Below are 13,134 nucleotides of genomic sequence, written 5' to 3'. Positions count from 1 at the left end.
AATCCATGAGCATAGAATGTTTTTCCATTTCTTTGTGTCTTCCTCAATTTGTTTCAAGAGTATTCTATAGTTTTCTGAGTACAGATTCTTTGCCTCTTTGGTTAGATTTATTCCTAGGTATCTTGTGGTTTTGGGTGCAATTGTAAATGGGATCGACTCCTTAATTTCTCTTTCTTCTGTCTTGTTGTTGGTGTATAGAAATGCAACTCATTTCTGTGCATTGATTTTATATACTGCCACTTTACTGATTCCTGTATGAGTTCTAGCAGTTTTGGGATGGAGTCTTTTGGGTTTTCCACATGAAGTATCGTATGATCTGCAAAGAGTAAGAGTTTGACTTCTTTGCTGATTTGGATGCCTTTTATTTCTTTTTGTTGTCTGATGCTGTGGCTAGGACTTCTAGTACTATGTTGCATAGCAGTGGTGATAGTGGACATCCCTGCCATGTTCCTGACCTTAGGGGAAAAGCTCTTAGTTTTGCCCTGTTGAGAATTATATTCGCTGTGGGTTTTTCATAGATGGCCTTTATGATATTGAGTTATGTACTCTCTATGCCTATACTCTGAAGAGCTTTGATCAAGAAAGGATGCTGTACTTTGTCAAATGCTTTTTCTGCATCTATTGAGAGGATCATATGGTTCTTGTTCTTTTCTTATTAATGTATTGTATCACATTGATTGATTTGAGGATGTTGAACCAGCCTTGCAGCCCAGGGATAAATCTCACTTGGTCATGGTGAATAATCCTTTTAATGTACTGTTGGATCCTATTGGCTAGTATTTTGCTGAGAATTTTTGCATCCATGTTCATTAGGGATATTGGTTTGTAATTCTTTCTCATGGTTTGGGGATCAAGGTAGTGCTGGCCTCATAAAATGAGTTTGGAAGTTTTCCTTCCATTTCTATTTTTGGAACAGTTTCAGAAGAATAGGTATTAATTCTTCTTTAAATGTTTCATAGAATTCCCCTTGGAAGCCATCTGGCCCTGGGCTCTTCTTTGTTGGGAAACTTTTGATTACTGCTTCAATTTCCTTAGTGGTTATGGGTCTGTTCAGGTTTTCTATTTCTTCCTGATTCAGTTTTGGTAGTTGATACATCTCTAGGAATGCATCCATTTCTTCCAGGTTATCTAATTTGCTGGCATAGAGTTGCTCATAATATGTTCTTATAATTGTTTGTATTTCTTTGGTGTTGGTTGTGATCTGTCCTCTTTCATTCATGATTTTGTTGATTTGGGTCATTTCTCTTTTCTTTTTGGTAAGTCTGGCCAGGGGGTTATTAATCTTATTAATTCTTAATTCTTTCAAAGACGCAGCTCCTAGTTTCGTTGATCTGTTCTACTATTCTTTTGGTTTCTATTTCATTGATTTCTGCTCTGATCTTTATTATTTCTCTTCTCCTGCTGGGTTTAGGCTTTATTTGCTGTTCTTTCTCCAGCTCCTTTAGATGTACAGTTAGGTTGTGTATTTGAGACCTTTCTTGTTTCTTGAGAAAGGCTTGTATTGCTATATACTTTCCTCTTAGGACTGCTTTTGCTGCATCCCAAAGATTTTGAACAGTTGTGTTTTCATTTTCATTTGTTTCCATGAATTTTTTAATCCTTTAATTTCCTGGTTGACCCATTCATTCTTCAGTAGGATGCTCTTTAGCCTGCATGTATTTGAGTTCTTTCTGACTTTCCTCTTGTGATTGAGTTCTAATTTCAAAGCATTGTGGTCTGAAAATATGCAGGGAATGATCCCAATCTTTTGGTACTGGCTGAGACCTGATTTGTCACCTAGGATGTGATCTGTTCTGGAGAATGTTCCATGGGCACTAGAGAAGAATGTGTATTCTGTTGCTTTGGGATGGAATGTTCTGAATACATCTGTGAAGTCCATTTGGTCCAGTGTGTCATTTAAAATCTTTATTTCCTTGTTGATCTTTTGCTTAGACTATCTGTCCATTTCAGTGAGGGGGGTGTTAAAGTCCCCCACAATTATTGTATTGTTTTCAATGTGTTTCTTTGCTTTTGTTATTAATTGGCTTATATAATTGGCTCTCCCATGTTAGGGGCATAGATATTTACAATTGTTAGATCTTCTTGTTGCATAGACCCTTTAAGTATGATATAGTGTCCTTCCTCATCTCTTACTACAGTCTTTGGTTTAAAATCTAATTTGTCTGATATAAGGATTGCCACCCCAGCTTTCTTTTGGTGTCCATTAGCATGGTAAATGGTTTTCCACCCCCTCACTTTCAATCTGGGGGTGTCTTTGGGTCTAAAATGAGTCTCTTACACACAGCATATCGATGGGTCTTGTTTTTTAATCCAGTCTGATAGCCTGTGTCTTTTGATTGGGGCATTTAGCCCATTTACATTCAGGGTAACTATTGAAAGATAGGAATTTAGTGTCATTGTATTGCCTGTAAGGTGACTGTTACTGTATATTGTCTCTATTCCTTTCTGATCTATGTTACTTTAGGCTCTCTCTTTGCTCAGAGGACCCCTTCCAATATTTCTTGTAGGGCTGGTTTGGTGTCTGCAAATTCTTTTAGGGTTTGTTTCTCCTGGAAGTTTTTATCTCTCCTTCCATTTTCAATGATAACCTATCTGGATATAGTATTCTTGGCTGCATATTTTTCTCATTCAGTGCTCTGAATATATCATGCCAGTCCTTTCTGGCCTGCCAGGTCTCTGTGGATAGGTCTGTTGCCAATCTAATGTTTCTACCATTGTAGGTTACAGATCTCTTCTCCTGAGCTGCTTTCAGGATTTTCTCTTTGTCTCTGAGACTCGTAAGTTTTACTATTAGATGTGGGGGTGTTGACCTACTTTTATTGATTTTGAGGGGAGGTTCTCTGTGCCTCCTGGATTTTGATGCCTGTTTCCTTCCCCAAATTAGGGAAGTTCTCTGCTATAATTTGCTCCATTATACCTTCTGCTCCTCTCTCTCTTTCTTCTTCTTCTGGGATCCCAATTATTCTAATATTGTTTTGTCTTATGGTATCATTTATCTCTCAAATTCTGCCCTCGTGATCCAGTTGTTTATCTCTCTTTTTCTCAGCTTCTTGATTTTCCATCATTTGGTCTTCTATATCACTAATTCTTTCTTCTGCCTCATTTATCCTAGCAGTTAGAGCCTCCAGTTTTGATTGCTCCTCATTAATAGCCTTTTTTATTTTGTCTTGGTTAGATTTTAGTAATTTTATTTCTCCAGAAAGGGATTCTTCAGTATCTTCCATGCTTTTTTCAAACCCAGCTAATATTTTTATAATTGTCATTCTGAACTCTAATTCCAACATCTTACTAATGTCCATATTGATTAGGTCCTTGACAGTCAGTACTGCCTCTTGTTCTTTTTTTTGAGGTGACATTTTCCATCTTGTCATTTTGTCCAGAGGAGAATAGATGAATAAGAGAACAAGATGCTAATAGGGTAAAAACGAACCCAGAAAAATATACACTAAACAAATCAGAAGAGACCCGAAACTGGGGGGGGAAAGAAAGAAAAAAAAAGAATATGATCAAATATGATCAGGCTGGTGAATAGATTAGTGCCGCACACTAGATTTTGGGCATATATTGGTCTGTTAGAAGAAAGTGCCTCCCAAAATTTTAAAGAAAGAAAAACTTATATATGTATAAAAATAAGGGTAAATACGATGAAGGGATGGAATATGACTGTAAAGGTGAAAATTATAAAAGATTTTATAAAAGGAATTGATAAGATAAGAAGTTGGTTGAAAAAAGAACAATTAAAAAAAACTAAACAGAGAGAATGTGATCAGGCAGGAGATTAGAACAAAGCCATACACTAGAGATTTAGGGTATATTTTGGTCTGTTAGAAGAAACTGTATCCCAAAATTTTAAAGAGATAACATATATATACAAAAAATAAGGTTAACTACAATGAAGGGATAGAATATGACTCTAAAAATGAAAAATAAGGGGCACCTGGGTGGCTCAGTTGTTGAGCATCTGCCTTCGGCTCAGGTCATGATCCCAGGGTCTTGGAATCAAGCCCTGCATCAGGCTCCCTGCTCAGTGGGAAGCCTGCTTCTCCCTCTCCCACTCCCCCTGCTTGTGTTCCCTCTCTCTCTGTGTCTCTCACTGTCAAATAAATAATTAAAATCTTTAAAAAAAATAGAAATGAAAAATAAAAAGAGTTTTAAAAAAAGGATTGATAAGATGTTGGTTGCAAAAGGGAAAAAGAAAAATTAAAAAAATAGAAAAAGAAAAAAATAAAGAAAATTTAAAAAATTAACTTTGAAAGACTAAAGAATCAGGAGGAAAAAAGCCATGAATTCTATGTGCTGTATTCCCCTAGCACTGGGGTTTTGCCGTTCTCATTGGTCGGTAAACTTGGTCTTGGCTGGCTGCTTTTGCTGATCTTCTGGGGGAGGGGCCTGTTGCCTTGATTCTCAAATGTCTTTGCCTGAGGCAGAATTGCCCCACCCTTGCCAGGGGCTGGGCTAAGTAATCTGCTTGGGTTTGCTCTCATAGCTTTTGTTTCCTGCAAGCTTTCCATATGGCTTTGGAGGACGAGAATGAACATGGCGGCCTCCCAATCTCTGGCCCTGGAGGAGCCAAGAGCTCAAGGCCCCACTCCTCAGTGCGCCCCCAGAGAAAAGCTGTCAATCACTCTTGTCTTCCTGGTCTCCGGCCACACTCCGTGCTCACCTGGCCTGTGACTGAGCATTTCTATCTCTGGCACAGGACCTCATTTGGAGTCTCCAAACCCAGCAGATTCCTGCAGTGCACTCCTGTGCCACTCCTCCTGGGGGAGGAAGGGGAGTCTCCCTGGATCTGCTGCTTGTTGGGTCCCTGCTGGAAGAGCAGTGGCCTGACTGTGCTGCGGATCACGGTTTATGGCAACCCCGAGCTGACAGCCCACTCCTTGGCTCCATCTGTGCAGCTGGCTTCCCTGCTCTGATACCTGGGAGCTCTGCCACACTCAGGCATCCCCGGTCTTTCTGTGACCCTGAGGGTCCTGAGACCACACTGTCCCAGGGAGGGTTCCACCCCCTGCTAGCCACTGGAGCGAGTCCCTCAGCGGAGCAGACTTCTAAAAGTTCTGATTTTGTGCTCCGCTTCTCTATCACTTGCCAGTAGCCGGTTACCTCCCCCCTCGGTCATTCTTCCCAAATACGTCCTCGGATTCACTTCTCCGCACGTGCTACCTTCCAGAAAGTGGTCGCTTTTCTGTTCAGAGAGTTGCTGCTATTCTTTTCTTCAATCTTCTGTTGAGTTTGTAGGTGTTCAGAATGGTTTGATACCTATCTAGCTGAATTCCTGGGACCAGACGAAATTTAGGTCTCCTACTCCTCCACCATCTTGCTCCCCCCCTTCCTATGGCTTTAAGAACCATGGATAAACCAATCAGTCAAACATTTATATCTGTGCTTAGGATCTGTTCTTGGAAGTCTAGACCTGTACACCCACTGCCTGACATCTCCAGTTGGATTTCTAATATGCATTTCAAACCTTTCATGTTTCCCTAAGTTATTCCTCCATCTCCAGTTACCCAACTGAGTAAGACAACATGAGTGATCCTTGATTTCTCTTTCTCTCACTCCCACTATGCCCATACTCAATCCAACAGAAAAATCCACTGACTCTACCACCATAATAATACCTCTTGTTTTATTCACTTCTTTCCATCATGACATCTAAGCTGAGGCATTATCTCTTTCTTCCTGGGTTCTTCAAATAGTCAGTCTTGTCCTGTGAACCCATTCTTCTAAACACAACCAGAGGGCTTGAAAAAAATGTAAATTAAAATATGTCATTCCCCTCCAAAGTTTCCCATTGCACTTGGAATAAATTCCAAATTCTAGGCCTACATTTTCTATTACTCTTCACTTTGCTCATTGTGCTTCAGCCACACAGACCTCTTTTCTATTCCTATAACAGACAAATAGTTTCTTCTTTAATGTCTTTGTATTTGCATTAGATGTTTTTCTTTGTTTATTTCTTTGTTTCTGCTTGGAATGCTCTGTTTGGGTTATTCAGATCTCAGTTTAAATGTCGTCTCTTCAAAAAAGCCTTACCAGCCACCAAATTGAAGTTAGCTCTATTCCTGATCACACTTCCATGCCACAACATTAAATGTTTTTCACACAACTTAATATTTTTCTAAATTATCTTTTTTCTTCATTTGTTTACTTGTTTATTGTCTGGCTCTCTCCCTTGGAATGTAAACTCCCTAAAAGCTAAGATTTTGTCTAGCTTATTTACCCCTCTAATCTTAGAACACCTGACACATAGTAAAAGCTCATTAAAAGTACTGAATGAATGAATCAGACTCAGGGAGGGTAAGGTGCCCAAAGTCACCGAGCTAAAAAGTAGCCAAGCCACAGTTTCAACCCAGAACTGTGTGGATTCAAAGCTTTGAATGCTCTAGAGCACTTGACTCTACTGTCAGAGAAAGCAATGTGACCAGTGCTTCAGTTTACAAAGTACTTTAAAATATGCTATCCAATTTGATCCTCAGTGTAAATTGGTATGATAGAATCATAGCTTTGTTTTTGCCAGATGTGGATGTTAAAGCTCAGAAAGGTTTAGTAACTTATCCAAGATCACTACCAGAGCAATGGAAAGAAAGGTGAATAGCAAGGCAGGAATTTCATTTCCCAGGAAATACGTATTTCTTTCTGTAAGGCTGATGATGTTCTTATGCTGATAATCAGAAGGATTTTACACATGAGAATGGCTCATTAGGGCGATCCTTTAGGAAATCTAAGTGGGGAGCTGGGAGTATATTGTATTAAAGCTAAACAAAACCCAGATCCTGAGGAAAATGGAAGTATAGAGCCTCACGTTAACTGTTCTGGGTTTGCACAAGGATCTCCAACACACAAAACAATGTGGTTTGGAATCCTTGAAGGTAACAGAGAGACTTCAGGTCTTATAGTAAATAAAGTATTTTATAGTAAACTGGGCATGTCTTAATCTTAGACTGTGTTTTTCTACAGGTCTAGCTTTCTTGCCTGCCAGTGTATCCTACCTTATTGGCATCAACCTCTTTGGTGTGTTGGCCAACAAGATGGGTCGGTATGTAGTCTTGGAATCTGTGGAGAGTAATAGGAATGTAAGATGGGAGAGCCTTTTTGAGGTTGTCCCTGCACCTAGGATAAGGAACAGCTTCTCTGAGGTTGAAAGTTTAGGACAAGTACACATGGATAAAAGTTGCCTACAGGGAGGATAGGAGTGGGTAGGTGGTGAGGGGGCTATGGATAAAGGAAGAACCTGAGTTGGTTGTGAATATATGAGGCATAACCTTTACTTTCCAGATGTTTGTTGTCTAGTTGAAGAGCTAAAATAACCCCACAGAACAACTGTGAAAAAGCTCAGTACTTTGGGGGCAGTGGTTGTGAAACTATGTTCACTGGAGCCTTAGAGAGTTTTAAAGAGGTACGTCAAAAGCCACCAAGTGGAAAGGGTTTGAGAGCTAAAAAGTATGAGTCTGGATCTTGTTCTACTACAGTGAGAACAGTTTCAATTTTCAATTATATCTTTGAAGCTCAGCATACAGATTTTTAAGATAAGCTTAAAAACCCCTACTATAGGAAATCAGAAAAGGAAAGAAGTTTGGTATTTTTTGTGGGTTTTGAGATGGACCTTGAAGACCAGATAAACTATGAATAGGTGAGAGGTAGTCTGAATTGGGAAACAGCATGAATTAAATTTGAAGTTTACTTCCAAGGGGCAAGTACCTTCTAAGTAAGCTGATTCCTCTGCTAGGGGAAGAAAGAATATGTCCCATTGCACCTCCTCTGCTTCTACTACGGAAAGAGATATGGAGCCAGTCAAGGAGGAGGGCAGGGAAAAGGCTCACCTGGTTATAAACAGATCATGTAGAGATGTCTTCATCTTCTCACATCCTAAGGGGTTCCTGGAATTCGGGGTGTAGGACTGGCTAGTGTGGAGATAGGGTGGCAGGTAGAAGGGATTTCTCCCTTTAGCACAGTTTGCTGATGGCTCTTTCCTTCCAGGTGGCTGTGCTCCCTGATTGGGATGATTGTAGTAGGCACCAGCTTGCTTTGTGTAAGTATAATAAGGTCTAGGAGAGAGGGAGAGAAAGGGAGAGAGAGAGAGAGAGAGAGAGAGAGAGACCCAGACATTTAAAGACCATGTTCCTTTAAAATGAACAGGAGCTTAACTTGGCAATGACTGTTGGAAAGACTCTTTCTGCATGGGTAAGAATTTAGCTCAGGGAGAGATGCCACCAAGCATCCCATTAAAGGAGGTGGGGAAGGAGAGAAGAAGGGCAATGGAGCAGGTGTAGCCAGAGGTCTGAGGCACTATGCATGGCCACATGAAACAATTCATGTTGTCATCTATTTATGGGGCCATCAAAGTGGTTCATTTTATGACTTAATTCACCTTATGAGGTCCTGTTAGGGTGGGATAAGTAAATTAAGTCATAAAATGCTTGTGTAAGTCTCTGGTGCCATAATGTTTGGTAGAAAAAGAAAAAAAGAAGAGCTTTCCTATTTTCAAGAGCCCCCTTCAAGCTCTCTAAGCCTTTATTTTCTCCTCCCCATAATGGGGATCATAAGCACACTTGCCTCCTAGGCTTAAAGGAGATGAGACTAGAGCTGTAAAGCACTGAGTACTGTGTTCAAGAAAGGCTGGAAGTCTTGATCAGGAGCATGAGTTCCACATTCATTCCCAGCTTTGCCATTTGCTGATTGTGGGATTTTGAGCTAGATATGTCACCTCTTTTTGTTTAATATCCTCATCAGTGTAGAGAGGGTTCTGATAGCCTCTCATAGGACTGTCCATATAAACTACAGCACACAGTGGGCCCACAGTAAACCTTAACCCAAACTATTGATAAACTATAATTATCTTTTGAGGAATAATCCCTAAAATTTTATTAGCCACAAACATCTAGATGGTATGTTAAACCTCTGAGGGGTAAATGTGTTGGGGTAGCAGGTTTAGGTAACAGGTGCTCAGGGAGGGACCTAAGGAAGCGGTGAAAGAGGAAAGGAAGTCTTTCACTGGAGGATTGGGAAGGCAAAAGAATGAGTTTCACAAGCTTGCTGAAGCAACACCCCAAATCATGCCACCTGCCCCTCTAGATTATAGGTAATTGGTTGTTGGTGTCTTTTCTTTGTCTTCTTGCCCCAGTAGCTACCAAATTAGGATTTAATTAAAACCTTTGAATGTTGCTAATAGAAAAGAGAGGAAACTCCATTCAGTGAAGAGTGAGGACAGAAGTGTGTCCGGGAGGGGGGTTAAAGGAAGTGGAGGAAGAATTCATGCAATAGAAGAGGTCCATTATTATGTATAATGGAGTCAAATCTGAGATTTAGACTTAATCTTGCCACTTACTAGCTTTTTAACTTTGGATAGGGCATTTAACCCAAATGGCACCAATCTAGCTTTCATATTTTAAAATAAAGGTAAAGATTCTTCTTCATAAGGATAAGTGATAATCCAGATAGATAATATATGTGGTACATAGCACATGGTTAATAAATGCTTATCATGTCAAAACCCTTTGTTTTGTGGTAACTAATTGGACTCCTGATAAACTCTTCCTTCTTCCCTGCTGCAGGTTCCTCTGGCTCACAATATTTTTGGTCTCATTGGCCCCAATGCAGGGCTTGGCTTTTCCATAGGTAAGAGCACTTCTAGAGGAGACAAAAAGCCCCTGAATTTTGGCTTTGGGTCAGATCAGAGGAGGTATACAGAAAGCAGAAGGAGCAGGAGGGTGGCTGGCAAAGGTGTGGGCTCCTAACTCTTACCAGGAATAGGTGTTAGTGCTGAGTGGGAGGATAGCAGGCAAAGGGAATAGACTAAAGGAAGGGTGCCACAAAAAAGAGAAGGGACTGTGGGTAGAGCTGACAGTGTCCTGTTTCCTTTGGCCACAGGCATGGTTGATTCCTCTATGATGCCCATCATGGGACACTTGGTGGACCTGCGTCACACATCAGTGTATGGGAGTGTCTATGCCATAGCTGATGTGGCTTTTTGTATGGGCTTTGCTATAGGTATGTTGGCAGGGGAGAGGGGAGCACCCAGGACTTGGTGCTTATCTACTGTTTACTAGCTGAGAGTAAAGCCAAGAGGCTGATTCTCCTAGGGTTCTGGAGATATTTGATTTTGGGACATCCTCTGGGCCACACATTGCCCCCTTGCATAATGTTTTCTTTGTGATCAAGTGTCAGTAAACACTTGTGAATTTGGTTTATTCCTCACAGGCCCATCCACTGGGGGTGCCATTGTGCATGCCATTGGCTTCCCCTGGCTTATGGTCATCATTGGGGTCATCAACATCATCTATGCTCCTCTCTGCTACTACCTGAGAAGCCCCCCAGCCAAGGAGGAAAATCTTGTAAGGGGCTCTGACTGTTGCTAAAAGAATAATAATCTTCTGTTTATTTGTTTGTTTTTCATCTCTCTCATTGCTTTTCATCATATGCTATTTCCTCCCTCTTTGGAAGTCTTTTTTGCTTTGCCATATTTTCTGATCCCATTTTCACCTTTATTTTTCCTTTGTGCTCTTCCTTATTTTCCCTTCTTTACTAAACACTTCTCCTCTTATACTGGGTGGTTAAGAAGGGCCCTAAGTAAAGAACAAAAATGAGAAGCTTATAAAGAGTTGGGGGCAGGGGCCATCAAAGGCATCCTATACTTTAGTTACCAGCAAAATGTGAGTTAACACATTATCTCCTCAAGGTGGGCAAAATTCCACTGGGCTCATTCATTCATTCATTCATGTCTGCCATTATCCTTAGCAGGTCATCCTTTAAAGTACAAAACCCTTTAAAGTATGGAAGAGAACCATAACTTGTGATTTTAGTTAATAAGATACTTTATTGCAGCATGAGGACCCTAAGGGTCTGGGTGGCTTAATGGTGGATGTAGGGGCTGATCACAGGGACAAAAAAAGACAGGGAGGTCTGATAGGGGATAGTACCAGTTTCAGCTGGCTCCCTGCTGTAGCTTACACTACCACTGTTATGATTCAATTAAAAACATACTAGATATTTGTCTTGACCAGGGTTGGTACACCTAGGTGCCTTGGGAGGTCTGTGCCTGCAAATGAAGCAGAAAAAGAATCTTATGCTTGTTTCTTGAATCTTTCCTGAGCAACACTAGACTTGGATGAGCTAGTGAGGGAAGGGAACAAGGAGACTGGTAAAAGATATGCAGTAATTTCTCTTCCTGTGTCTTGCTTCAGGCAATTTTGAGCCAGGACTGTGCCATGGAGACTCGGATGTGTGCAACTCAGAAGCCCACAAGGGAATTCCCTCTGGGGGAGGACAGCGATGAGGAGCCTGGCAGTGAAGAGTAGTAGGAGAAGGTGGTCTCTGAAACTTGTCACATGTGGATTCATCAGCTTTGGACTGATCACCAGATCACCATGGGCTGCTCAATAGGCTTCACTTCCCTTTCCCCTGGGTATCTCCTTTCCTCCCCTCCCACGAGTGCCATTTCTTGGTTCTCTCCTTACCTGTGTAACCTGTAGTTCTTCCTCTAAGCTTTGTTGCCTCAGGTGCCCATCTTGTATGAGAGGACGTAGTGATGCTTTCTCCTAGGCTGTTGTGAGGCTGATTAAACTTGAGCTGGTGGGTGCTGCAAGGAGTGACTTATTCCACGGGAATAGCAGTGAGCACAGTGTGCCCCTGAAACCAGTGGGGTGACTGACAAACCTCATTTCATTTGCTATCTGATTTTCTTTGGCACGTTCCCAACAGACCATAAAACTTTTGTCCTCTGTTCCTCCATGTGGTCCTTCCTGAGTTTTCTCAGCTGAGTTGAGAAAGTGTCCTCAATGTTATACTGCTGCCAGATTGCCAATTTGGGAAATTGTTTGCCTGGTTTTTAGAAGCTGAGCGGTTTTTCTGTGGCTAAACCTATAGCTGCTGAAGTGATTTTGCCCTCAGTGAATAGAAGGCTGGGTTTACACCTTTCCTAGGAAAGGACAGAAAAAAAAATTATTAACTCCAAGATTTTATTGGAGGAAGTGAAAAGCAACCACCCTGAAATCCCTTCCCACAGTGGATTTCCTAATACAAGGATTATAATGAGGAATTGTTCTCACTTGTTAATGAATAAGTTATTACCTAATTCAGACATGGTAGACTAAATGCTCTTATAGCAAAAGAGAATGTGTGGGCAAATACATAGATACTATAAATATTTTTGACATTTTTTACCTTTTTAAACATTTATTAAATGTGGGGTTTCAAAGAGATGGGAGACATGGCACCCTCTTTTAAGTAGCTTCCCATCTATTTGAGCAAACAGGATATACACAGTATAGAATTGATCAATACTGCAACTTAGTATACACTATGTGTTCAAGTACAAAGAGGAAGGGATGTTCATAGTCTGGGTGGGGAATAATGGTGGAGATGGAGGCAGAGGTAGGAATGGAAAGACCCACAAGTGCAGGCTGTGGGGATACCTGGATATCAGACTGAGATGTTCAAACTTTACTCTGGAATGATATCTGGCTCTGTTCATCGCACTCCTTTGCAGGAGTTTGGTGGGCTCAGTGCAAGCCTCAAATCACCAGAACACTTTCAAGCTGAACCTCAATGAATCCTTATCACTTGGACAATGGATATCTGATTTATGGATATGTTTTTAGAGGGTTAGCATTAACTAGACTTACCTGATTTTCAAAACCATATGTGCTTATGTTGTCATTTATTCAAGACATTATTTGTCTCAGAATTTGAAGAATCCCGAGGTAAAATTAGAAAGTCCTTTGTCAAAATATGTAAGCTGTAACTAAATGTAGACTGAGTGAATGGCCACTGGACCCCTGTACAAAGAGGGAGTGAGGTAAGTTAGGATGTGGAGGAGTCAGGGGCACTGACAATGGTACACTCCTTACTCCTACATGGGGAGGAGGATTTATAATAAAGACTGGGCTTGTTACAAAAACTGTTAACACATTTATAAAATAGGAAGAATTTTTAAAAGGGGAACTCATCCCTGACCTGCCAGTTAACATTGTTTAAGCAATATAAAACATATATTTTGGGGAAAACAATGGCAATAAATTATAATTATAATTTATTGTAGAAAAGTCAACACCACATACTACAAAGTAAGTCAAGGAACATTTTTTTAAATTTTAGATCACAAATAGATCATAAACACAGTCTATGTATGGAAGAGTA

At 40.7% G+C, this 13,134-nt stretch overlaps 1 protein-coding gene across 2 annotated transcripts in view; it reads left to right on the top strand.

The window, feature by feature from the left end:
* SLC18A1 (solute carrier family 18 member A1) overlaps nucleotides 1-11,294 on the top strand; it is a 29,410-nt gene extending 18,116 nt beyond the window's left edge. For both annotated transcript variants that reach the window (XM_021698932.1, XM_021698931.1), the window contains 6 exons: nucleotides 6,958-7,036; nucleotides 7,978-8,029; nucleotides 9,552-9,615; nucleotides 9,868-9,987; nucleotides 10,198-10,331; nucleotides 11,181-11,294. In XM_021698932.1, the coding sequence (XP_021554607.1) occupies nucleotides 6,958-7,036; nucleotides 7,978-8,029; nucleotides 9,552-9,615; nucleotides 9,868-9,987; nucleotides 10,198-10,331; nucleotides 11,181-11,294 (563 nt within the window). The remainder of the gene's footprint in view (nucleotides 1-6,957; nucleotides 7,037-7,977; nucleotides 8,030-9,551; nucleotides 9,616-9,867; nucleotides 9,988-10,197; nucleotides 10,332-11,180) is intronic.
* Nucleotides 11,295-13,134: the final 1,840 nt, after the last annotated feature.

The sequence above is a fragment of the Neomonachus schauinslandi genome, chromosome 2, assembly GCF_002201575.2.
Source record: "Neomonachus schauinslandi chromosome 2, ASM220157v2, whole genome shotgun sequence".
NCBI lineage: Eukaryota > Metazoa > Chordata > Mammalia > Carnivora > Phocidae > Neomonachus > Neomonachus schauinslandi.
This window is presented reverse-complemented; position numbering and strand designations above follow the sequence as displayed.